General features: G+C 41.5%; 1 protein-coding gene across 2 annotated transcripts in view; it reads right to left on the minus strand.

The window, feature by feature from the left end:
• ACSS3 (acyl-CoA synthetase short chain family member 3) overlaps window positions 1-25,400 on the minus strand; it is a 178,123-nt gene that overhangs the window by 11,873 nt on the left and 140,850 nt on the right. For both annotated transcript variants that reach the window (XM_008143810.3, XM_054718823.1), the window contains 2 exons: window positions 12,330-12,411; window positions 10,091-10,213 (listed from right to left, as the gene is read on the minus strand). In XM_008143810.3, the coding sequence (XP_008142032.2) occupies window positions 10,091-10,213; window positions 12,330-12,411 (205 nt within the window). The remainder of the gene's footprint in view (window positions 1-10,090; window positions 10,214-12,329; window positions 12,412-25,400) is intronic.

A 25,400-nucleotide genomic window follows, 5' to 3' on the forward strand; every position in this document is an offset into this window, starting at 1 on the left:
GTCTAAACTATCCTCGGTTTGGTTCTAGAGAAGACAGAATAAATACATACCACCTTATCACTTACACTAATTGCAATGAAAAAACTCTGGGGTAAGTTACAGATCAGAAAATTCTATCAAAACATGAGAGACAGCCTGATGGTGAGTCTCCTGTTTTGTTTGGTGGTTTATTGGTTGCTTGTAGGGTTCTACATTTTTGTGTTTTTTGTGGTTTGTTTGTTGGTAGGGTTTGCCTCCAATATATTCTGGCCTGGGTGCCAGAGTAACCCCAAAAGGGCCAATGAATACAGACAAAAAAAGCCCAAGAAATGCATGCTGTGTCTAGCCAGAGATCCAGGAAGAAGAAGCAGGGATGCTGGGACACATAATCTGTTTACTTTTATCCTCCCTACCCCCGATGAACATCAGCAAAGAAGCAGTGTCCTCTGTCTCCCTGCAGCAAGTATGCTGTCTCCACACACCCTGCACCAAGAGCCTGGGGAGATTCAGTGCCACTTGCCCTCCCACCGGCAGCCATCCGGTCCCTGAGAGCGGATCCCTATTGACTTGCCTTGCTCTATACCTGGTGAGTGCTAGCAAGGACACAGAGTCCCTCTCTCTCCCCAGGGCCACTGTACAGACAGACCTTGCAGGATTGAGCACTAAAGCCCTAGCTCTCTTTACAAAAGAGCAGAAAGAGGAGCCTTGGAAATCAAAGACTGAGCAATAGATCCTGTAGTAGAGGCAGGAGCTAGAGAAAAGGATATTTTATTGTAACCAGCAGAAACTTCATTTCTTTAATAGGACCTTTTCTCCTTCAAAGTGGCCTCATCCAGGATCCTGACCTAGCTGCCTCCTTCTCCTGCAGGAACACTCCCTTCCTCATTAAGCCCTCAGGACAATGAGACCCTGGACAGCATTAAACAATCTTAGGAACAAAGCCTCGGGCTATTGACCACCAAGACACGTTTCAATCAAACTAAAGATAGCGTCGAGGCCTCACTTGTGATCCAGACCCAGAAAAGTGGAATGATCACATTCTTGCAAAACCAGATGAAGCTACCCATGGCTGACATCAGGACTAGATGCACTGGTCAGCTACCCCCTAGCCTAGCACCGACCAAACAGTAGAGACCCTGACCCTGACCATGACCCTAACTCCCTTAGTCACCATGATTAATGCTTTTCCCCTATGTAACCATCCCATGGAAGCCATCAAAAGAGGTCTTTGAGCATGAGCTCACCTGTGACTCTGGGTACCATTTCCTTAAAAATAAAACTTTACTTTCTAGGTTGCAAACTCCTGTTCACATTTGCTTGGGCTTTGGTGTGCACAGGCAAGCAACCCCCTTTAGTTCAGTAGCAGATTCAGCACAGAGAAGATTATGAACACTTAACTTTCAGATGGACCTTTGGGAGAGACACATGTGAGATGAACTAAAGTAGCCCTGCAAAGGCTTTGAAGACTAAACTGGCGCTGAAAGCACAGTGCACAGAAAGTGTGTACGGAGATAGGGTCTGATCTTGACCACCTGCTAAAATAAAGAATCGTAAGAACACAAATCCAGATGGTTTAAACAGAATCCAGAATCTCATAATGTAATATTCAAAATATCCAGGATAAAATAAAAAATTACTGGACATTTTTAAAAATGAGGAAAATTAATAATTAAAAATATAGAAACAAATTACAAGCAAAGAAAAAGAAAAAAAATGATGAAAAACTAAATACCACTTAAGAAAAAAGACAATGAGCAGATGCAAACCCAAGATGCCCCAAATATTAGAATCACCAGACAAATATTTTAATGCAGCTCTTACAACAGTGGGGGAATAAAACTTGCATGAATTCCTCCTGTAAAAAAACTGTAGCCTTCTGAGAATTTTAAAATACCATGAGAATTAGAGTTGCAGATATTTGTCTAGTTAATTGCTCTGATCTTAACAGGATAATACAATTTTTCTAGTTTCCCTGAGAGGGCCAAATGATTATTGCTTAACCCCTAGGTTAAACTCCCAAGGTGCGAGGGAGACTGGCTCACTCTTTTATGTACATGTCAAAAAGATGAAGCTTCAGAAACATTTCTAGGTTGTAAAGGTTGAAGACAAGGGGTTATCTTGCTCCAGGAGAGATTTTATTTACATATCAAAGAGTTGAAGTTTGGATTCAGGCCCTTAGATTTCCAAGAAGACTCTTCCAGGAGGGTGAAAGGTAGCTGCTCCTTCCTCTTTATAAGTAGAGAAAAATCATTTTCCTTATTTCTCATCTAGGGAGTGTCTGGCTACTCATGTAGGGACATTTCCCATCAGCTCTCATGGGTTACCTAGGATTAAGATCTGGGGTAAGAAGGTGATGACACACATTATTAAGAAATCTGTCTATTATCCAGAGCACATCTTTGCACATTCAGGATAAAATTAACAAATGGCCCAAGAAGTATGGGCAAACACTTTTAGAATAAATGGAAACAAAATTTCTTAGGAAAAAAAACAAAAGTTACAAAAAGAACCAAATGACTTAAAAGAAGAGAGAAAAGCTGATATGGGAGAAGTGCAAAGAGAAAAGGCAAAACAAACAAAAACAGCTATAAACTAGTAGACATAAATATATCAATAATTAATTTAAATGTAAATGATCTAAAGACACAGTTAAAAGATAAATAGTACAAGATTGGATAAAGATAAAACAAGATCCAACTATTACTATTTCATATCTATAGGAAATCCACAGGAAGCATAAGTATCCAGATAGATTAAAAATGAAAGAATGGAAAAGATAGATGACAATATTCTATAAATATTATCCACAAAATATAAAGTTGCTATATAATTATCACACAAAACTAACTTCAAAACAATGAATATTACCCTTTTTTTAAATCAATATACAAAAACAATAATGCATTGCCACTAACTGAGGTTTATCCCAGCAATGAAAAGCTGAACAGTTGAAAATTAATTAATATAATTCACCATATTAACAGTATTAAAAATAAAAGCTGCACACTCATATCGATACAGGCACATAAAGCATTTGACAAAATTCAACATTCATTTAAGATTTTTTTAAAATTCAGCACATTAGTAATAGAAGGGGACTTCCTCATTTGATAAAGGTCATCTATTATAGAAAAACCTATAGGTTATAGCATTCTTAATGTCAAGATACTAAATTATTTTACCCTAAGATAATGAATAAGACAAGGCTGTATGCTTTCACCACTCTTATTTAATATCATATTGGAAGTTCTAGCCATTTCAAGAAAGCAAGAAAAAAGACATTCAGATTGGAAAGGAAACACTAAAACCATCTCTATTCACAGACATTAATGTCACACAGGACATCAAAAGGAATCTACAAAACAAAAACAACCTAAAAGTAATGAATTTAATGAGATTACAGGATATATATCAGTTTCCAAAATCAATATTGATTTTATGGACTAGCTATGAAAATTTGAAAGCCCCCCAAAATTTTAATTTATAATAGCTAAAAATATTAAATACATAGGTATAAATCTAACAAACTATGATCAGACTCTGTAAATTAAAAGTGCAAAATGTTGATAAAACTTATCAAAAACACCTAAATAAATGGAGAGATATACAAAGTTTATGAATTGGAAGATTCAGTGTAGTTCAAATAATAGTATTTCCCAAATCAAGATTTAACATAATCCTAATCAAAATTCATGCAGGAATTGCTATAACAATCCAAAAGCTCATCATAAAGTATATATAGAAAAAAAAAATAAGAAAACCAGAACACCCAAAACATTTGTGAAGAAAAAGCAAATGCGGATATTATTCAACTAATAAGACATTCTATAAAGCTACAGTCTGAATACAAAATGATGATAAAGTTAAACACATGGATCAGTGAAACAGAAGAGATACTCCAAAAATAGACCCACTCAAATATTGTCAGCTGATTTTTGTAAAAAATGCAAGGGCAATTCAACAGAGAAAGGCCAGTCTTTGCAACAAATGATGCTTAGAATATCGGACATCCATATTTAAAAAACATAATCCTCCATGTACATCTTGCATCATATACAAAAACAAAAATCCTAAAAACAGAAATGTAAACTAATATAAAGTGAAAATCCATAAAATTAAATGTAAAACTATACAACTCTTAGGGGAAAACAAAGAAAAAATATTTATGATATTGGGTTACGACAGTGGTCGGCAAACTCACTAGTCAACAGAGCCAAATATCAACAGTACAATGATTGAAATTTCTTTTGAGAGCCAAATTTTTTTAACTTAAACTATATAGGTAGGTACATTGTTATTAACTTAATTAGGGTACTCCTAAGCTGGCCTTTGCTAAAAACTCAAGGGGCCAAAGAGCTGGATGTGGCTCGCAAGCTGCAGTTTGCCAACCACTGGGTTAGGAAATCATTCTTAGGTGCAACACCAAAATCAAAATCTATAAAGAAAAAAATTGGTGAATTAGACCATCTATCTGATAGAAGCCTAAGTGACCGTTAAGGCAGAATGACCAGAACGACTGGTATCTATGATACACATTGACTGCCAGGGGCAGATGCTCAACACAGGAGCTGCCCCCTGGTGGTCAGTGTACTCCCATAGGGGTGCAGCTGCTCAGCCAGAAGCCCAGCTCACAGCTGGCAAGCGCAGCAGCGCAGCCAACCAAGCTGTAAGAAGCCTTCCAATAAGTAGCAGTGAGCTGAGCAGTAAGGAGCAAGCAGGCAGGTGGTAAGGAACGAGGGATTCCAGACATCCCCTGAGGGGTCCCAGACTGCGAGATGGCACAGGCTGGGCTGAAGGACCCCCTCACAAGTGCACGAATTTCGTGCACCGGGCCTCTAGTATCAATATAAAAGACACATTTGCTCTGTTAAGAACATTTTCAATAGAATAAAAAGACCAGTTATAGACTGGAAGAAAATATTTGCACACCTTATATCAAGGAACTTGTATCCAGAATATCTAAAGAACTCTCAAAACATAACAATAATAAAACAACCCAATTTTTTAAAAAATTGAAAGATTTTAACAAGTATTTCACCAAAAAAAGAAATATGGATGGCAAATAAGCATATGAAAAGATGTCCAACGTATTAGCCATTACAGACAAAGAAATTAAAATTAATGAGATACTCTTACATATCTATTCAAATGGTGAAAATAAAAAATAATGACAAATACAAGTGCTTATGAAGATGGGAAGAAAGAGGAACCCTGACAATGCTGGTGGGAATGTAAAATGACATGGCCATTTTAGAAAACAGTGTAGCAGTTTCTTATAAACCTAAACATATACTTATCATATAACCTAATAAAGTATAGGTATTTATCATAAACTAGAGGCCCAGTGCATGGATTCAAGCACCAGTGGGGTCTCTCAGCCTGGCTTGTGCCCTCTCACAATCTGGGGCCCCTCTGGGGATGTTGGACTGCTGGTTTTGGCCTGACCCCCACAGTGGGGATCCTTAGTGGGGATCTGGCTGAAACCAGCAGTCTGACATCCCCTGAGGGATGTAGTAGTGCGTGAAGTGACTGGGGAGGAGCTGAAGCCCGGGTAGGGTGCTGCACCACTCCCACTCATCCCAGCCCTGCTGGGCCTGCTGCCGCTACCTGGTACCCATTTGTCAGCTGAGTGGCGCTCCTGCTGTGGGAGTGCACTGACCACCAGGGGGCAGCTCCTGCATTGAGTGTCTGGCCCTGGTAGTCAGTTACTTGTCATAGTGACCAGTCATTTGGTTGTTTGGTCATTCAGTTGCTTGGTCGCTTAGGCATCCTACCTAATAAAAGAGTAATATGCAAATTGACTGCACCTTTGCTATGCCCAAGCCACACCCACTAGCCAATCAGAGCGAGTATGCAAATTAACCCAACCAAGATGGCAGTTAATTTGCATACATAGGCACCCTGAGCAGACCCCCTGCAATTGATCGCAGGGAGCTGGGGGTTGCTTTGGCCTGGTGCAAGAGCAGACCCCCTGCGATCGATCGCAGGGAGCTGGGGGTTGCTTCGGCCTGGTGCACCAGTGGACACCCTGTGATAGGTCGCAGGGAGCTGCGGGTCCGCTCCTGCCCAAGAGGCTTTTGATCTGGGCAGGCCTGGGTAGGGGCTGAGCCGGTGATCACAGGGAGCTGGAGAGGCCTGCCCAGGCCTAAAGCTTCGGCCAGAGGCTTTAGGCCTGGGCAGGGCCCAGCCCTCCATTGGTGTGAACTATAGAGGAAACACCTTTTCTGACTGCACATTGGCTAAGCTTCCTGTATGCCACTGGTAATATTCTTAGTAACTTGGGTAATAAGAATCCAAAATGGTGATCTAGGGTTTTTTCACCACACTTCTGGAGAAAAAAACGAAGGTCCGCTGCTGGAGGGATAATAAATGTCATATCCTGCCCTAGCCAGTTTGACTCAGTGGATAATGCCTCAGCCTGCAGACAGCAGGGTCTGGGTTCAATTCTGATTAAGGGCATGTACCTAAGTTGCAGGCTCCTCCCTGGACGGGGCCCAGATCAGGGCTCATGCAGGAGGCAACCAATCAAAGTGTTCTTCTCACTTTGATGTTTCTCTCTGTCTTTCCCTTTCTCTTCCACATTCTCTAAAAGTCAATGGAAACATATCCTCAGGTGAGGATAAAAAAATAAATAAATAAATGCATATCCTATGAAAGACACATCTTGAAAATGCCAGAAAGTTGTCATTTTTTTCTTGATGAAGGGACTGGAGTCCGTGTTGATGAAAACACCTTGGTGGCTACAGTGACTGGCAGTGGTTGCAGCAGCAGGGTGATGGGGCTGGTGCCTTCCCCTGATCAGCCCGGTTGCCTCCCACAAAGGGAGGCCAGATTGTGGCTTAGGCCCGCTCCCCGTGGGGCGCAGGCCTAAGCCATCAGTAGGACATCCCCTGAGGGCTCCCAGTATGTGAGAGGGGGACAGGTTGGGCTGAGGGACCCCCGACCCCCCAGTGCACGAATTTCGTGCACCGGGCCCCTAGTTTCTTACCTAATAATAGACAAACATGTAAATTGACTGTACCTCTGCTACACCCACAGCCAATCAGAGTATGCAAATTAACCCAACAAAGATGGTAGTTAATTTGCATACGTACCTGGGTTCCAGATCATCCTTGGCACCCAGGTCACTCTGAGCTGGCCATCGGACATGGGGGGAGCCCCTTGCTCAAGCTTAAAGTCCAGCGATCAAAGGGGTGGGGGTGGGGCCCTACCCAAGCCTAAAGCCTGGATGGCCTGAGCCAGAGATCAGAGGGGCAGGGGCTGAGCTGGCGATTGGAGGGGCAGGGGCGCAGCCAGCTATCAGAGGGGCAGAGGGGCCCCCTGCCCAAGCCTAAAGCCTCAGCCTAAGGCTTTAGGCTTGGGCAGGGCCTGAGCCGGCGGTCAGAGGGGCAGGGGCCAAGCCAACGATCAGAGCGGTGGGGCAGGGGGGCTCTGCCCAAGCCTAAAGCCTGGGCAGCCTGAGCCAGCGATCAGAGGGGCGGGGCCCCCTGCCCAATCCTAAAGCTTCAGGCTGAGGCTTTAGGCTTGGGCAGGGGCTGAGCCAGCAATCAGAGGGGCAGGGGCCGAGCCGGCGATCAGAGGAGCGGGGGTCCCTCTGCCCAAGCCTAAAGCCTGGGTGGCCTGAGTCGGCTATCGGAGGAGTGGGGAGGGGTGGGGGGGTGTAAGCCCTGCCCAAGCCTAAAGCCTCAGGTGGAGGCTTTAGGCTTGGGCAGGGGCCGAGCCTGCGATCAGAGGGAAGGGGGAAAAAATCAGTGGAAACATATCCTCAGGTGAGGATAAAAAAAAAAAAAAAAAGAAAGAAAGGTCATATCCTATGAAAGACACATCTTGAAAATGCCTAAAGAAAGTTGTCATTTTTTCATGGTTAAGGGACTAGAGTCCATGTTGATGAAAACACCTGGGTGGCTGCAGTGGCTGGCAGTGGCTGCAGCAGTGGGGTGATGGGGCTGGCGCCTTCCCCTGATCAGCCCAGTCGCCTCCCACCAAGGGAGGCCAGACTTTGGCCTAAGCTTTCAGTAGGACATCCCCTGAGGGCTCCCAGTCTGTGAGAGGGGGCAGGCTGGGCTGAAGGACCCGCCCCCCGTACACAAATTTCGTGCACCGGGCCCCTAGTATATAAATGAAATTCGTGCACGGGGAGGGGTCCCTCAGCCTGGCCTGCACCCTCTCCAATCCAGGACATCCCTCTCGCAATCCAGGACCGCTGGCTCCTAACTGCTCGCCTGCCTCCCTGCCTGACCTCCCCTAACCACCTCTGCCTGGAGGCCTGATCGCACCCTAACTGCTCACTGCTGGCCTGATCATCCCTAACCGCCTCTATCTGCTGGCCAGATCGCCCCCTAACTGCCCTTCCCTGCAGGGCTGATCGCCCCTAACCACCTCTACCTCGGCCCCCGCCACCGAGGCTTTGTCCAGAAGGATGTCTGGAAGATGTCTGGTCTAATTATCATATTACCCTTTTATTAGTATAGACTATAGGCCCAGTGCATGAAATTCATGCATCGGGGGGGGGGGGGGGTACCCTCAGCCCAGCCTGCACCCTCTCTAATTCAGGACATCCCTCTCACATTCCTGGACCACTGGCTCCTAATCTCTCGCCTGCCTGCCTGGTCGCCCCTAACTGCACATGCCCACCTTCCCCAGCCAGCCTGATTGCCTCCTAATTACCTCTGCCTGCTGGCCTGACCACCCATAACTGCCCCCCTGCTGGCCTGGTCACCCTTAACTGCCCCCCACTGCCAGCCAAGTCGCCCTCAACTGCCTCCTCCCTGCCAGCCTGGTAGCTCCTAACTGCCCCCTCCTGCCAGCCTGGTCACCCTTTACCGTCCCCCCTGCCAGCCTGGTCACCCCTAACTGCCCCCCCTCTGCTGGCCTGGTTGCCCCTAACTGCCCCCCCCCCCCCGCTAGCCTGGTTGCTCCCAACTGCACCCCCCGCCATCCTGGTTGCCCCTAACTGCCCCCCCCACCGGCCTGGTCACCCCCACCTGCCCCCGCTGCCGGCCTGGTTGCCTCTCTCGGCCTCCCGTTGGTCTGATCGCCCCACGCAGCCTGCTTGTTCAGTTGTTTGATTGTCCCTCACTAATCCCGCTGCCGGCCTGGTCGTAGGCAGCCATCTTATAAGGGTGTGATGGTCAATTTGCATATTACCTCTTCATTATATAGGATAAGTAAAAAGTAACTTTGCACAAAAAAACCTATACTTGAATATATATACCAGCATTATTTATAATTGCCTCAAGCTAGAAACAATCCAAATATCCCTTAATGGGTGAATGGGTACATAAACTGGTTGGCACAGCCATATGATGGAATACTGCACAGTGATATGAAAGGACAGATTACTGATATACACAGTTTCTGGGATGGCCTCAAATGTATTTTCCTGAATGAAATAACCCAGTTTCAAAAGGTTACATACTAGTACTGTGTTATTTCTTTATAGGATATTTGAGAGAATGTGTAAACAATGAAACAAAAAAAAATTCAGTGGGTACCAGGGGTTAGAAATAGTGAGGGTCAGAGAATGAAAATGACATGAGGGAATTCTTTGATAGTGTTGAAATTTTTCTGTATCCCTTCTATGGTGATGGTTACAAGAATATATACAAGTAAAAAAAAAAAAACTCATTATACAACAAAAAAGTGGATTTTACTCTACGTAAAGGTGAAAAATTAAAAACATTTAAAAAATCTCTTCTGGGTACTTTGTGTAACTTACATTGGCAGAAAATTCTCATGATTTAAGAGTATAATAAAATGTTTAAATTTACACCACTTTAAGACTATGAACAAACCTGGTTATGAAGCAGGAGGAAAATCAAGAAGCTAGAAGCAATCAAGGAGCAACTATCAAAAGACAAGTGTATATAGACTGCCCCATAAATAACATAATATAAATAAAAATTCCATACTATCACTCAGACAGAAATGGGGGAGTGTATGGAGAACATGAAAAACCACAGGAGAGGTGAGATTCCAGAGTAACCTAGCCTCTCCTTGAAATGAAGGGTGTGGTGATTTTCCAGGTTGAATAATTTAAACTCAGTACTGTCATTGGCTAAGCTCTGTTCCTAAACATTACCCAGCATAGAAGACCAACATTCATCAATACCTCTTCAATGGCACCTGCAGAAATCCTGTGACCTGCAACATTTATCACGTCATCAACTCGTGACATAACATACAAATAACCTTCTTCATCCATGTAACCAGCATCCATGGTGTCATAATATCCCTGAAAATCAGAATAAAAAAATCTCTAATTAGCATATACTATTGGGTAATATAATCATTTTAAGGCTGATAAAATGTATAAAATGTCTCAAAATTAATTTATTGTATGCATTTGACTTTTTTCATAACTAGCCTATGAAATTAAATTACTTTTGATGGTTGAAAGCTTAATAGAAACTCTTTGCTCCACTAATAACCAGGAATAAATTAAAATGTTCTTATATGTGTTTGAGTTAAGCTTTTGGACTTAGCGTTGTAAAGCTTATGAACCAAATTTCTTTTTTTAAAGTGAAAAGTAATAGCTTAACATTTCCAATTTGGTATTGCCAAGTAATTCTTTGGCAGATTTATTCTCTAATTGTGCTAATAATTAAAAGCTTTAAACCTCTCTGTGAATAATTATAAAACAGAGCACAGTTTATTAACATGGATTAGGATTGAAATCTCGCTTCAGTGAAACATAATAAAGTAGTCAGTATGAAATTAAATTTTTAATCAACTCGAGGTAGCAGTACCTCTTCACTGGTCCAGAAGTCATGTAGAATGAATAATCAAGAATAAGTATAAAGAAATAAATATCATGTCGCTAATGCCTCCGAGTTATCTTGACACCCATGTTTGTGAGCATGGGCTTTGGAACTGATGCCAGTGAGTCACTATTTGTGTTTCTGAATCTTTCTCACACTCAGTATGCTCATCTTATAAGGCTTTTGTGAGCCATAAAGGAGATGGTGCATGTAAAGAGGACAGACCCTGGTGCATCATGAGTCCTCAATAATTGGCACTAATTGCGATAACGACTGCAATTGCTATTAGAGAGGGAATGTGAGGTATTAGTTCAAGAGCATGGACTCTGGAGCCAGATTATAGGGGTTCAAATGTTAGCTCTGTTACTTCTAAGCTATGGTCAAGTCACTCAATCCTCTGTGCTGTTAACCCCTTAGATGACAGATTTGAGATCAGGATAACAAGACAGAGTACAGACTCACTACCTATAGTTTAAACATAAACTGGGACAGTGAAAAAGCTTTCAGTGTTAAAGGTGATCATGTTAAAAACCACATGCACGGAGTATTTGTTTTTGGCAGGTTGTAATTAATCATACCAGTATTCTGACGACTGGACTGATCTACTGGACTGGCTGATGTCAACTATACTAACAAATCCTCCTCGCCACAGTCCCTCAGGGGAATGTTTAATCTTGGCTACTGAGGCCATTTACCTGTGAGGTCTCTTTCTAAAGGAAGCTATTTTAATTTTTGTCATTTGTCTGGTTGATTAGGTCAGTTGTCCTGCACTCACAAATAAAAATGATAGAATGCTAAATACTGCGATTCACTTTTTCCTTTTAATGAGACTGTGAACATTCTCTTTACCTGGTGCATCGTGAAGACCACGTTCTCTCTCAAGGAAGGAAATAGAAATGAGATGACAGCAAAAAGATGTCTGTGGGACCTGATGCGTATTATCAATAAAGTTCTGTTACAGACATAAAACACATGGCCGTGGCACAGAGGAGCAGGTACGTTGTAAAACAGAAAACAGGAAGACACTCTTTGTTATCCAGGTCACTGGGTGCTGGTTTGAGAACACTGTCTTTATCCTGTATCTGTATTTTTAAATGTGATTTTAAAATAAAGAACTCAGGGAATACACAGAAAAGAATGTCAAAAATACGAAAAGAGATGGAAAGATACAACTTCTGACAAATCAATTGTTTTTTGCTCTATAACCAGGAGCAGAAGCGGTCAAGGGGTCTTAATGACAGTGTACACTTCTGATCAGGTGCTTTCAACCTCTGACGGAGTCCAATGGAGGAAATAATATAGAGAGCCCAAATAAGTTTTACTCTCACAAAAACTTTTCGATACTGAGGGCTGTTAAATTCCAGGAAAAGTTGCTAAAACAAACTGAGAAAATTTATGTCTGGAGAGTAATAAAAATAAATATAAAAGTGACTTACTTATGTAGTTTGGGCATTATTATCCCTGAAATCTGGAATCTGGTCCAGACATCTTTTCAAAGTTGCTTTGTCATCTACATTCTTAGGAGCAAGTTGCCAAGAACTATAGAGAAGTCTATAAGAAGATTAAAAGAAAGTATAATAAAGTTCTTACAGGAAATTTTTCAAAGTATAAGTGCTTGAACGCTTCCTGATTCTTCCAGAGTCCTGAAAAAGCCCCAGGTGGTAATGGCAACCTTATATAAAAACAGAGCAGTTAGAATTATTATAAAAGCAGTAAAAGAGGGCAGGTTGATTAGAACTAACAACGTTCTAGTGTGATAGACAATTACAATTCAAGTCCTATAATTAAGATGTAACCCTTAAATCTGCTGGATAGATCATGTCTAATTGAAGCTAAAGTAGTTGACCTCTACTTAGCAGCGTCATTGAGGGATGACTGTGGTTTCTGGGAAGGGCACACATTTGGCATTTGAGTCATTATTAGCAGCAACCACTGTTTCAAAAAGAAGTATAACGTTTATTTAAAAAGCCAAAATGCATCACTAAATTACTTTTTAAGAAAAATATCCTTCTACCATGGTCAAATCAATTCACTTCTTTCTTAGTTATCTTGAACACACCAATTAAACATCCCATGAACAATCTTGTTCACAAGCAATGTGCCTCCCCAATCTGTGAGTTCTCTCACTCCTCCCCCTTCAATTATTTCTTTTCATGACCATACAAACTTATGTGATCTCTCACTCCTGTTAACAAAATAGAAGGTAGTATACATCTCTTTTTTCCAATCAGTTTCCTCTTGATACCATTGTAATTAGCTAGTTATTAAATAGGAAAGAAGCAAAAGGAAGGCCAAATATTATAGGCATGTCATTTGGGCAGCTTCACCAGGAAGCTGCAATTTCACACTTCCCAGGGAGCCACAGGCCCATTCCCTGCAGATCACTAGAGAAAGGGTCCCCCAAAGGGGAGGTGAGTGCATGCACAGTGAGTCAGTGACATAGGCAAGATGCATGTCAGTCAAACCTTGGAACAGAAATCATTGGCTAGAGGGCAAGGCCACTACAAGCCCATGAAAATTTGGAAATATATAATCCCTTAGACCAGTGGTCGGCAAACTCATTAGTCAACAGAGCCAAATATCAACAGTACAACGATTGAAATTTCTTTTAAGAGCCAAATTTTTTAAACTTAAACTTCTTCTAACGCCACTTCTTCAAAATAGACTCGCCCAGCCCGTGGTATTTTGTGGAAGAGCCACACTCAAGGGGCCAAAGAGCCGCATGTGGCTTGCGAGCTGCAGTTTGCCGACCACAGCCCTAGACAAAGGAATTTGTTCTCTTGTGTGGCCCCTGTGGCTTCTTGGCTCTTAGCTCACCACTCTGTTAGCTCTCTGGTTACTGTGGCTTTGCTCCTGCCTGTGTTCCCCTATGGCCATGTGGCCCTGCAGACACCACATGCAATGGACTGATGAACTCCAGTGGGGAACACAAACTAAGCTAGCCTGATATGGACTGGATGTGTGCTCCAACATGGAGCAGAAACTCTGAACCCTGGCTTTGATTCTAGCTCTGCTGAACCACAGCTGCACTTCTTCTACGATGGGACTGAGGGAAATGGGACCTTGGAAATTCAGGGTGTAATTCCACAGAAATAAAGCTTTCTATCATATCTCACCCTCCCATGGAGGCCTCCAGAAATTCTTACTCCAGCAGCATCCTAAGAACCCCACTTTCATCAATAACACTCTTATATTTCCTTCTTTCCTCCATACGACCAAACAGGTGTTATACACATAGCAAGTGCTTAATATCTATCTATCTATCTATCTATCTATCTATCTATCTATCTATCATCTATATATCTACCCTAATAAAAGAGAAATATGCAAATTGACCATACCTCCACGACTCCCATCAGCCAATCAGGAGTGAGTATGCAAAATAATCCAACAAAGATAGCGGGTTAATTTGCATACACAGGCACCGAGCGGCCGGGTGGAGCAGGACACCTGCTATGAGGGGGAAGGTGGGGTTAAAGGGAGCTACAGGAGTGGCACTCTCAGGCCAGAGTGAGGGCCTGAGTCCCGGGTGCCAGAGGAAAACCAGTGCTGGCAGCCAGGAGAAGGAAGGCCTATTGCACAAATCTTTGTGCAATAGTCTATAAATAAATTAATAGATTCTTATATCAGTTCCCTATAGGAAGTGCCACCTAACAAAAATAATTACCCAATGTGTTTTCTGGATACAAAAACATTTTAGATGTTTTATAGTTTGGAAGTTTAGATACTATAAAACTTAAGGATTTTCAAAAACCTAGCCTCCTATACTCACACAGGTAAAATACTAAGTGAAATAGTTACTTCACAGGGCTGATGCTGAGAAAATTGAACACGAAGTAGACATGGCTATTGCCCACATGAAGCAACTTCATGCACCCTCTACCCCACCCTTAGAAATGGGAAGCACTGAATTGTAATCTCACTTTCTGTCAGGCAGAAAATGAGATCAGGTTACAAGTGAGATCCAGCTGCAATTGCCCATTTCCACCAAGTCCAGCCTCCCAGTAGGTCCTCCCTTGTTAGATCTACTTTTTGTAATATTTTAAAATGTATGTGAAAGCATTTTGTAATCTGTTAAAAAAAAAAAGAAACAAAAAAAAAACAACTATGGAGATGTTGCTATGTTGTTGCTGTTGCCTTTGTTACTAATACTGTTCATCAAGAAACTCCAGTGAGGTCAGCAGGAGAAAGCAGGTAATCCCCTCAGGTCCTTTTTACTGATTTTGTTATGTTAATCCTTCTAAACCATCAAGTAAATAATTTTACTTCATCAGTTTCCATGTTAATATTTTACAACCCAGTGTAAAATTATTAATTACTAGAGGCCTGGTGCATGAAAATTCAAATTGCTTTTGGCAGGATAAGTAAAAAGTAATTTTTGCACAAAAAAACCTATACTTGAATATATATATATATATATATATATATATATATATATCAGCATTATTTATAATTGCTTCAAGCTAGAAACAATCCAAATATCCCTTAATGGGTGAATGGGCACTGGAGGGGGGCAGGTCCCTCAGCCCAGCCTGCCCTCTCTCACAGTCTGGGAGCCCTCAGGGGCGGGAGGCAACGCAGTGATCAGGGGAAGGCGACGCCCCCATCACACCTCTGCTGCTGCCACCACCGGGGAGCTCAAGCCTCAGCCAGCCCTGTTACCTGAGCCTTGGGTGGCCCTGGGCGGCTGCGGGGGGCTGAGGGGATTGGGGGACTCTGGAGGCAGGCGCGCAGAGTGGCCGGACCCGCCTGGGGGTGGGCCCGGCCATGCCGAGTGCCTGCCGCTCCGGCGGGGTTGAGAGGACTGGATGCTGGCATCTTGTGGCTGTGGGCACCACCATCTTTGTGAGGGTGTGTCGGTCAATTAGCATATTCCCTCTTTATTAGATAGGATTAAACATCACCTAAAACAGGACTATGGCAACCACTAAAAATCGTTCTAAATGTACTAGCAACATTTTCAAGGATAAAGACGTGAAGGGGACACTAAGAAGAGATGACAAATCAAAATTCAATTAAAATCCAATAGGGATCAAAAGAAATATAATTCATGAGTGAAGCCAACTAAATGTAAACAGCAACAATAAACCTTATGGAGAGGCATTCTGCTTGCACATTAAATGACAAGTAATTTTCAGTTGTTTCCAAGAAATACAGTATGTCCCCCCCCCAAAAAAATAAATATATATATATATACACACTTTGAATAATTATTAATTCCAATGGGTTAAATCTGAAAATAAAGAAATATCAATTGAGCTTATCAGCTGTTAAGTGTGTATACATTTTTTGGGGGACATTCTAAATATGATGCATAGTCCATTCTTTCATTTTTGGTGACTTTTTAAAAAATATATATTTTTATTGATTTCAGAGAGGAAGGAAGAAGGAGAGAGATAGAAACATGAATGATGAGAGAGAATCATCGAGTGGCTGCCTCCCATACAGCCCCCATTGGGGACCGAGCCCACAACCTGGGCATGTGCACCCTACAGGAATTGAACTCAGGACCCTTCAGTTTGTAGGCCAGCACCCCATCCACTGAGCCAAATCAGCCAGGGCATGGTAACATTTAAAAAAAAACACATCGATATAAGAACATATTTCCCTACAATAAGAAAAGTAAAAGGTAACTATAATAAAGTGTGGCTTTCAGGCTGGATTGGGGACAATAGAGAGTAGTGGGGTCTGAGGCAAATTAGAATGCACATGTCAGGTTTAATGAGAGTAGCTGTTTTTTAATTCCCACTTGATTGGTGATATACAGATATTCTGATCCAAATTCTTAAGCACATATCATTGCCCTTACTAAGAACGATGCATATAAAAGGACACGCTGTTAAACAAGCATCTCTATAATTTTATCTATCTCAAATTCAAGATTTGGTCCACCAGCATCTAGACACTGTCTCCTCACAGTAAATGGAGATACCTAAGTGTTTACAATAATTATCCAAATGAGTTAATATGTAGTGTATTGAATAGTCCCTGGTGGTTTAATATGTACCTAATTCAATGAGTATATATGAAACCAAGAGTTTCACATTTTTCAGTACAAATGTTATTGGCAAGAAAGGGAACATCTTATACTTCCCAGAAGTTGAATATATTTACCATCTCTATTCTTCAAAGATCCCTGATAATCTTAGCTGGTTCACAAAACTTTAAATATCTGCATAAATTTTCTGAAGAACAGGAACACTATGTATTTTTATACTATCTCTCATTCCTGTGAGAAAAGTTTACATAATATTATATCTATAGACCTTGAAAATTAAGAATAATGTGTCAAGGGTAGTTCTAGGGTGAGGGTGCAGAATAAGAAGGGGAAATTCAAGATGAAACACTAGTGTTAAAGAAAGACCAAAAGAAGAAGACTATTGACCCCCGGGTGTGGCTCAGTTGGTTGAATGTCATCCCATGCACCAAGAGGACACTGGTTCAATTCCTAGTTAGGGCACATGCCTAGGTTTCAGACTGGATCCCCAGTAGGAGGTGTGCAGGAGATAGCTGATCAATGTTTCTCTCTCTCTCCGTCGCCCTTCCTTCTTCTCTAAAATCAGTTTGTTTGTTTTTTAAAGAAGACCATTGAACAAAGTAAAGTAAAAATAAGAGATGTATGAGAACTAAGAGAAATAGTATCTTAGGAGTCACCAGAGCAGAGTGTTCATATTGACTGGGTGTTCAACATGGTTAAATAAAGTGCACATGTTTGAAAGTGGATTCAACAGAGGTCATGGAATCAGTAATTAAGATATTTTGGGTATCCTTAGGATTTCCATTTCAATAGAGTGAAGGAGGCAATACTGGAGTAATTAAGGAGTAAATAGGAAGTAAGTAGAGGCAGTGAGGTCAGACTATACTTTTTTAAGAGTGTGGGTCACTGGAAGGAGAAATATGAATCGGTGCTTTAATGTAGAGAAGCAGGCTGATTTAGGATGACAAAGATTTGACTAGAACTGGCCAATGGGAAAAGGATGAAAATATTAAAGTTAGAGAAGAAAACAGCAGAGGAATTATTCAATTGTGTTGTTCATTCATTTATTAATTTATTCATTCATCATGCATGCATGCATTAACCCATGCATTAATTTTCTTGATTCAATCAATAATGTTGGGTGCTTGTTCCTCAGTCACAGAGTTAGACACTGAGGATACAGAGATGTAAACTCTGGCTTCAGACTCAAGAAGATCCTGGCATTATTGTGCACTACAAGAAATGAGTATGCTTTAGAATACAATAGGGAGGCTGTCATGAATGATGTCTATCCATCAAGTAAATGAAATAACGACAATATGTACACATTTAAGATGTTTGTCAGGAAAGTTTCACAGCAAGTGGTTACACCAAATACTGCTAGATCTACTTAGAAGAAAAGATGTTTAACACTAGCCAAGGTACAGACCTGCTGGAAATGGCATTAAGTGTCTATCAAGTCATTTTTAAGATTCTCCCAGAAAACTACTTCATTATTGCCAAGTATAATTGCGGAACAAGCTAAAAAGCAAGATGAGAAACTGCATTTGGTAATTAGTAGTATAAAATAAACAAATGCTCTATGTTCTTCACTAATAAACTCTGGTATCTTTAAAAATTCAGATGTTGTTATCTCAATATTTAAAAAGGGACTCTAAAGAAAGAATCTTGGAAGATGCAATTTAGTAGTCCTTAAGAAAAGTAGAAAAGAGAAGGTTCCAGAATTTGTGAAAATATATCAACGAAGTAAAAAAAAAAAAAAGTGAGAGAAGCAATAACCTCCAGAGAGAAGTGGTGTGTGTATGAGCTATAGAGCAGAGAGAACAGAACTTTTTTAGAGTATTCCAAATTATCCCTTTCCTCATTGTCATCCTAATCATTTTATATTACATTCAGGTCTTCCTTCTGGAATAGAGGGTACACTGGGGCTCTTTTTCCGAAGTGATAGAAAAAGGACGTGTGTGTGTGTGTGTGTGTGTGTGTGTGTGTGTGTGTGTGTGTGTGTGTAGTTATAATAACAAAAATACATTAGACTGGCAGAAGAAAGGAAAATTTATGAAAATACTAAGATATATGCTGGTTGATGCCTATACTCATCCTTCAAATCCAAAATCAAATGTTACCACCCTGTGATACTTTCCCCAACTCTTCTAATCTTCCAAGCAGAGTGAAAAGGGAAGTTTTGTTACAACCTTTCAAGTTATGAATCAGGAGTTCCTCTTAGAGTATGTCCTTTCCCAAAGAGACCAATCTTGAGAGAACCAAGATGGTGGTGTAGGTCAACGTTGGTTGTCATAGGCTTTCACACCACATCAAAATTACAACTAAAATACAGAACAACCATCATTCAGAACCACCTGAAAGCTGGCTGAATGGAAGTCCTAAACTAGACAAGTAAAGAAGAAAGCACATTGAGACTGGTAGGAGGGTGGGAGGTGAGGAACAGGCTGGTCCAACACCCACGTGTGATTTTGTTTAACCTGCAGAGATATCTTGGCTGCGGAGGTCTCCCGTGAGGAGAAAGGGGTCCCAGTCACACACCAGACCTCCAGAGCTGGGAAGAGAAGTCCCTGTAACTTCAGGCTGTAAAAACCAGCCGGGATTGTGGCTGAATGACAAAGAGCCTGACAGAAACCCAGGAAATTCCTCTTAAAGGGCCAGCAGATGAACTCACATGGACCTGCTCCCTCTAAGTTCCAGCTTTGGGGCAAAGACTTGGGGAGATACAGGAGACATACAGGGAGGAACTGGATTGTCTGGCATCAGAGCAAGAACTTGGTGGCGGCTTTCTCCAAGACAGGGCTGCTCATATGGGTCATTGTTCCTATGCTGAGACCCCACCTTATCCCTGAGCTGACAAGCTGCCATGTCTGAGTTTCCATCAGCCTGGCTCACACTGTTCCCTCCGCCCTGGCGATTCTCTGAGATCCCACCCATCCAATTTGCAGGCCCACCCAGGCTGTTTGCAGCTGCTTTTCCATCTGAATGGCCTGTCCTGGCTCAGACTTCAGACTTTGCTAAAATTTCCCAAGCAAGCAGCAGCTGAAATCAGCATGCCTCAAACCTATCAATCAAAGGCCCAAGACCTGGCACTAGCGCCAGCCTGCCTTGCTTCACAGCTGGGCCTCCCCTGGGCTCTTTCTAACCCAATACAGGTAGCAACCATCAATGCCGGATAAAAGATGGTCTGTAGTCATTGCTCCATCAGGAAGCCAGGTGGTAACAGAAGTAAACTGAACATATAACTCCTGTTCCTTAGAGAATCTGAAGTTAGCTCCCAACTTTATACTGCCAGTATTTCCTATGGTTTCTGTAAGCTTTACTCAAGGTTTTCATATGAAGCTGCTTTTGATCTTCCCAGAAGAAACTAACTAGGCCATAATTTCTTTCTCTCTGGGCAGACAAATGAGAAGGTAATAAATGTGAGTTTTAGCTATATAACTACTAATGATGTTTAGATTCCTGGGTTTAAAATGAGGATAATGCCTGTCCCACTGCCCACATAACAGTGTTGTTGTAAGGCTTTAAACGATTACACTGAAATCTATAAATGAGATTTAGAAAAGAACAGCATTACAATTATATGACATTCTTGATTTTGCTCAAAGGATACACTGATAAAAAGAAAACTATCCTGACCCTCCCCCAAGACAGCAACACAATGACTAAATCACTCTTCTAAGCTGTAAAGATGTAAACCAACATCATTAAGGGCCCAGAGTTCAGTATTTGGAGGCTGAGAAATTGGCAGACAGCAGAGTAAAAGGCATTGGGATGGTGCCATGCAGCTCTCTCACACCCCGTCACTACCTTCAGGGCACAGGGCATGGAAACAGTAGGAGGCAAACAAGCCACACTTCCAATAGCAACCACTGGATCTAGTCGGAGGAAATGTCTGCCCACGAGAGAGGGAGAGCCGGAGACCTACGGCTTTAATAACAGCGAGCGCTGTGGTACTGAGGAAGGCAATTACAGTTAAAATGCTCCCTCATGCTCTGCTTTGTGTTGACTGGAAATTACTGACTCCTATTTTTATTTCTCAATTTAGAGTTCTGGATGCAATTGCAGGGGCACCTTCTAAAATTTATGAACATTTTGTATTCAGAGAAATACAGATATCCTAACTTTCCCACTAAATTAACTGCCTGGAGTAAGTTTCAAAATCAAAGGAATTTTCTAATAACTGTGCAGACGTGTCATTTTCTACGAGAAAGGTTAATCCTGTGAATGCAAGTAATCTATGAAAACTGCAGGATTCATGTTCATTGCACTCTAAAGTCTGCAATGGCTTAGAAATCACTAAAAGGCCTACCTTCCAGTGAAGGAATCCCCAGGAGAGCAAAGCTGAGATTCCTAGAAAGCCTTAACAAAGGAGTTTGAAATACCAAAGGGGATCAAGCACTTTTGATTTAGGATGAGTCATCTATAGACATAAATATAAATTTAAATATATGTAAAAGCCAAGTGACTGGAACAACCGGAACAACCGGAAAGACCGGTCGCTATGACGTGCACTGTGGCCGGCCAACTGCCCAATGGGGTCAGGGTGGGCCAGCCAACCTCCTGCTGCCCCTCCCCCCAGCCGACCCTGGCCCCGATCGCCGCCCCCCCCACCCTGATCAGGGGCAGGGCAGGCCGGCCAACCTCCCATGTCCCCTCCCCCTTGCTGGCTGTCCCCTATCGGCCCCTATCTGGGCAGGCCGGCCAGGCCCTATCCATGCACGAATTCGTGCACCAGGCCTCTAGTCTTAATATAATAAAGTGAATTATTACATTTAGTATTTTATAAAGTAGGGAAATATTACTATAGCTGCAAATTTTAAAGAAAGTGCCAGAAATAGTTTCCATTTTTTTATACTATTTACAATAGCTTTTATTATAAAACAAGAATATTTACAAAAAGCAAACAAAGTTAGGATTAAAACAATGTCATTATTTTTATTGACTTATTTTAATATAGTTTGAACCCCATATTTTTCAAATATCCCATGCAAATTTTCCCTCTATTCTTCCTAATCACTGTAAGTATAATTAGTGAACATAAATGGCATTAGGAAATATTTCTCTTTCAAAGGCTATTCCACTTAATTATTATACAGAGCATGCCCAGCAGTAGCTTTTGATGCCAGCGCAGTTTTAAGCCCTTCATGGACTGAATCCTTCTTATTACTAGTGGCCTTGCCCCTCATCCATGAAAATAAAATAAAATATAACAATGTACCATATGAACTGGAACATTTCCTAAAATATAATGTTGTAAATTTGCTTTTGAAATCATTTGAAAGGAAGTTTCATATATAGCTTACCATTGGTTATTATTTCCCAGCTACCACTGTACATATACGGGAATCATGAGAAGTGAGAAAGTACAGCCTAAAAATTATTTGCAAATAAAGTAAAAAAATATGAAGCCTAAATTGACTATGAAGTTGTTATAATGTAAAATTTTATAGATATTTAATTAAACATGTTGATTACATATTTCTGAAATTTGGGGATCTATACATTTCTTAGAGTTTAGAATCTCAGATATTTTGTGGACCTTGGACAATGTATGTAATCCCTAATCAAACACCATTTACAGGCCACCAAGGGGTTCAGCAGCAATATAGCGGGTCTCTGGAAAGGACTCTGCTTGCAGGTCATAGACCTTCTTTAAAATGTTCTCTACAAAGAAAAATAAATTAATTAAAAACATAAAGTGTGGTCCACAGAGAAAGAATGATTATCTCTAAATTACATAGTGTTTTTTACAAATCACAGTAATTTTTATTAAGTTATAAGGGTGTGCTTTTTTCCTTTCACTTAATTCAATTAAGCATTTATTTATTATGTGCTTTAAAAATAATTCATTGGCCTTTTTCCATTCTAGAAAAGGCACACCAGACAATTAATGGACTGACACAAACAATTCTTCTTGATAGATTAGATGCTAAATATGAGATCATCTTATGAATACTGCAAGCAGCCATTGGAATGCAGGAATAATTGTTAGGTCAAGGAGGTAGACTGGGATACTGGATGTGTGAGTTTCAAAAGGAAATCCTTGCTCTCACAGACAAAAATGAGTTCCTGAAATAACATTTCAAAAACTGTTCTATTAAAAAGGAGATATTGGTAATAACTATTTTTCTGAATATTTTACCTTACTTTTTAAATATAATTATATATGTGTGTATGTATTTTATATATATATATATATATATATTACACACATGTATTTATATATATATATCTATATATATAAACACACACACACATATATATATATATATAAATATATATACATATATATATATATTAGATCATATTTTCAAATACCTAGTTTCACTATTAACTTAAAGAAAGAATCAAAGTCTATTGCACGTCATTATACATTGTATCCTCAAATAATTTATAATGAAATATCAAAAATCCCAGATCTGAACAATAAAATTCCCTGTTTAGGAATAGAGAGATAGGAAGATCAGTCTGAATTGGCAGCAATCTAAACCTAGAATGCTTTTGGCAGTAGTCATGTTACTTCAATTAGTTGAAGTGATACTAATGGCTTCAAGAAAAAGTAATTATAGTTTCTGTGGGGTATTGTTGTATTACTAGTGGCCCGGTGCATGGATTCGTGCACATTGAAAGTAAATCATTAGAAGTCATATTTTAATGTTACTATTTGCCCTTTCTCTGTAATGGAAGTGTCAGTGCCACCCCCTCACCTGCTCCACCATCCTGCCTGTGGGGCGATCAATCGGGGCTGGGCCCCCCACCCAGCTCACTCAGCACTTGGGAGCCAGGCAGCAGACCTGCCACCGCCACCGCCACCGCCGCTGGTTGCCATCTGCGGGGCGATTGGCGAGGCGATCGGGCCTTGGCCTGGCACCGCCCGCTCACCTGCTCCACCATCCCGCTGTGGTCCAGCTCTCATCTGGGCCCATCAGGGCTGGAAGCACCTCCACTGCTGCCTGCTGCCTGTGCCACATCACCAACACCCACCATGTTCCGCGCCACCCCCTGGTGGTCAGTGCACATCATAGCGAGTGGTTGAACTCAAAGTCAAGACAATTTGCATATTAGGCTTTTATTATATAGGAGGATATTATTTTTGAATGGATAGGGGGCAAAGCCACTGATAATTAGAGAGCAGAACACATGAGGGCTTTAAAGTTGTGCTGGTATCAAATGCCACCACTGAGATCTTGCAGAAGTTGCTTTATGAAATAGGTGACTCACTTATAGTTGGGAGATTATATAAAAATCTATGCTGCTGGGGTGCTTTTAAAGGCTCTCAAAACCATGTGCTTCCCTAAGCAAGCTAAACATCCACTGACAATCTTGTTCAGATTAATTCTTTAGCAAGCCCTCCTGCAACCCACAACATTTTCCCCCATACAGGTCAAATTTCAACTAGCCCTATGTTTATATGCATTCTGATTCAGAAAAATATGAGAACAATTAGCATATTCAATATTTAACTTTCCCATTTACCAAAGAGATGTTTAAAATTTAAACTTATAATAAAAGTGATATAGTGCTTACATGTTTACTGATAACATAAGAATCTAAAAAGAACTACATCAGAATGTGTATCTCCTTTACTAGTGTTTTGTAAAATTAAAGTATTTCTACATGAAGAAATACATTTTTTAAATTACTATTTTTCATTTACTTTTCACAGAATTTAAAATGTTTTATTAACCCGAGACAATCTGCTACCAATATGAGAATGCCAAGTAAAAAACACTATTCCAAATAAATGGGAAAACAACCTGTTAGAAGACTTGACATGCAATGTTCTTTATTTATAGCAGCTCATTCTACTCAAACCATACCAGTAAATTTTACTAAACCATTCAGTGAAAATTCCAAAATCAGAGGCACTAAAGCAACCTATGAAGCATGTTGAATAGTGTCAATTATTAAAACGACACATTCTGCCCTACTCAGGTTGCTGAGTTGGTTGGAGCATCGTCATGCAAACCAAAAGGTGGTAGGCTCAAATCTTGCTCAGAGCCCATACCTTGGTTGCAGGTTCAGTCCTGGTCAGGGGGTGAAAGGGAGGCAACCAATCTCTCTCTCTCAAAAATCAATAAAAACAGCCCTAACCAGTTTGGTTCAGTGGGTAGAGCATTGGCCTGTGGACTGAAGCATCCCAGGTTCGATTCTGGTCAAGAGCATGTACCTTGGTTGCGGGCACATCCCCAGTAGGGGGTGTGCAGGAGGCAGTTGATTGATGTTTCCCTCTCATCGATGTTTCTAACTCTCTATCCCTCTCCCTTCCTATCTATAAAAAATCAATAAAGGAAGCGGAGAAAATGGCGGCAGAATAGACAGATGTGTTCCGAGCCTTGTCCCACAGCAGAAAGAAAGAACAGCTGAGGGTTGCAGGGGGAGTGTTTGTTAGCAAGCTACGGGACAGCTGAACTCCAGGAGAAGGTGGGGGACTGCTGGTCGGGGTTCCCCTGACAGGGCAGCCCCCACTGCAGCCGGGTCCCCTCCCGGAACTACGGGCTCGGACGGGGAAACCTCGCCATCTTGAAAGGGAAAGTGAATCTTGTCGGAGGCCTGAAAATCCACAACTGCAGCGACCTCCGAACAGCTGTGAGACCCAGAACATCGGTCCCCATGTGGAGCAAACGCTTGGACTAAAAGGAGCTCTTCACTCCACCACAGAAAGGTCAGATTTCGCCGGG

This window comes from Eptesicus fuscus, chromosome 7 (assembly GCF_027574615.1).
Source record: "Eptesicus fuscus isolate TK198812 chromosome 7, DD_ASM_mEF_20220401, whole genome shotgun sequence".
NCBI classification, from domain to species: Eukaryota; Metazoa; Chordata; class Mammalia; order Chiroptera; family Vespertilionidae; genus Eptesicus; species Eptesicus fuscus.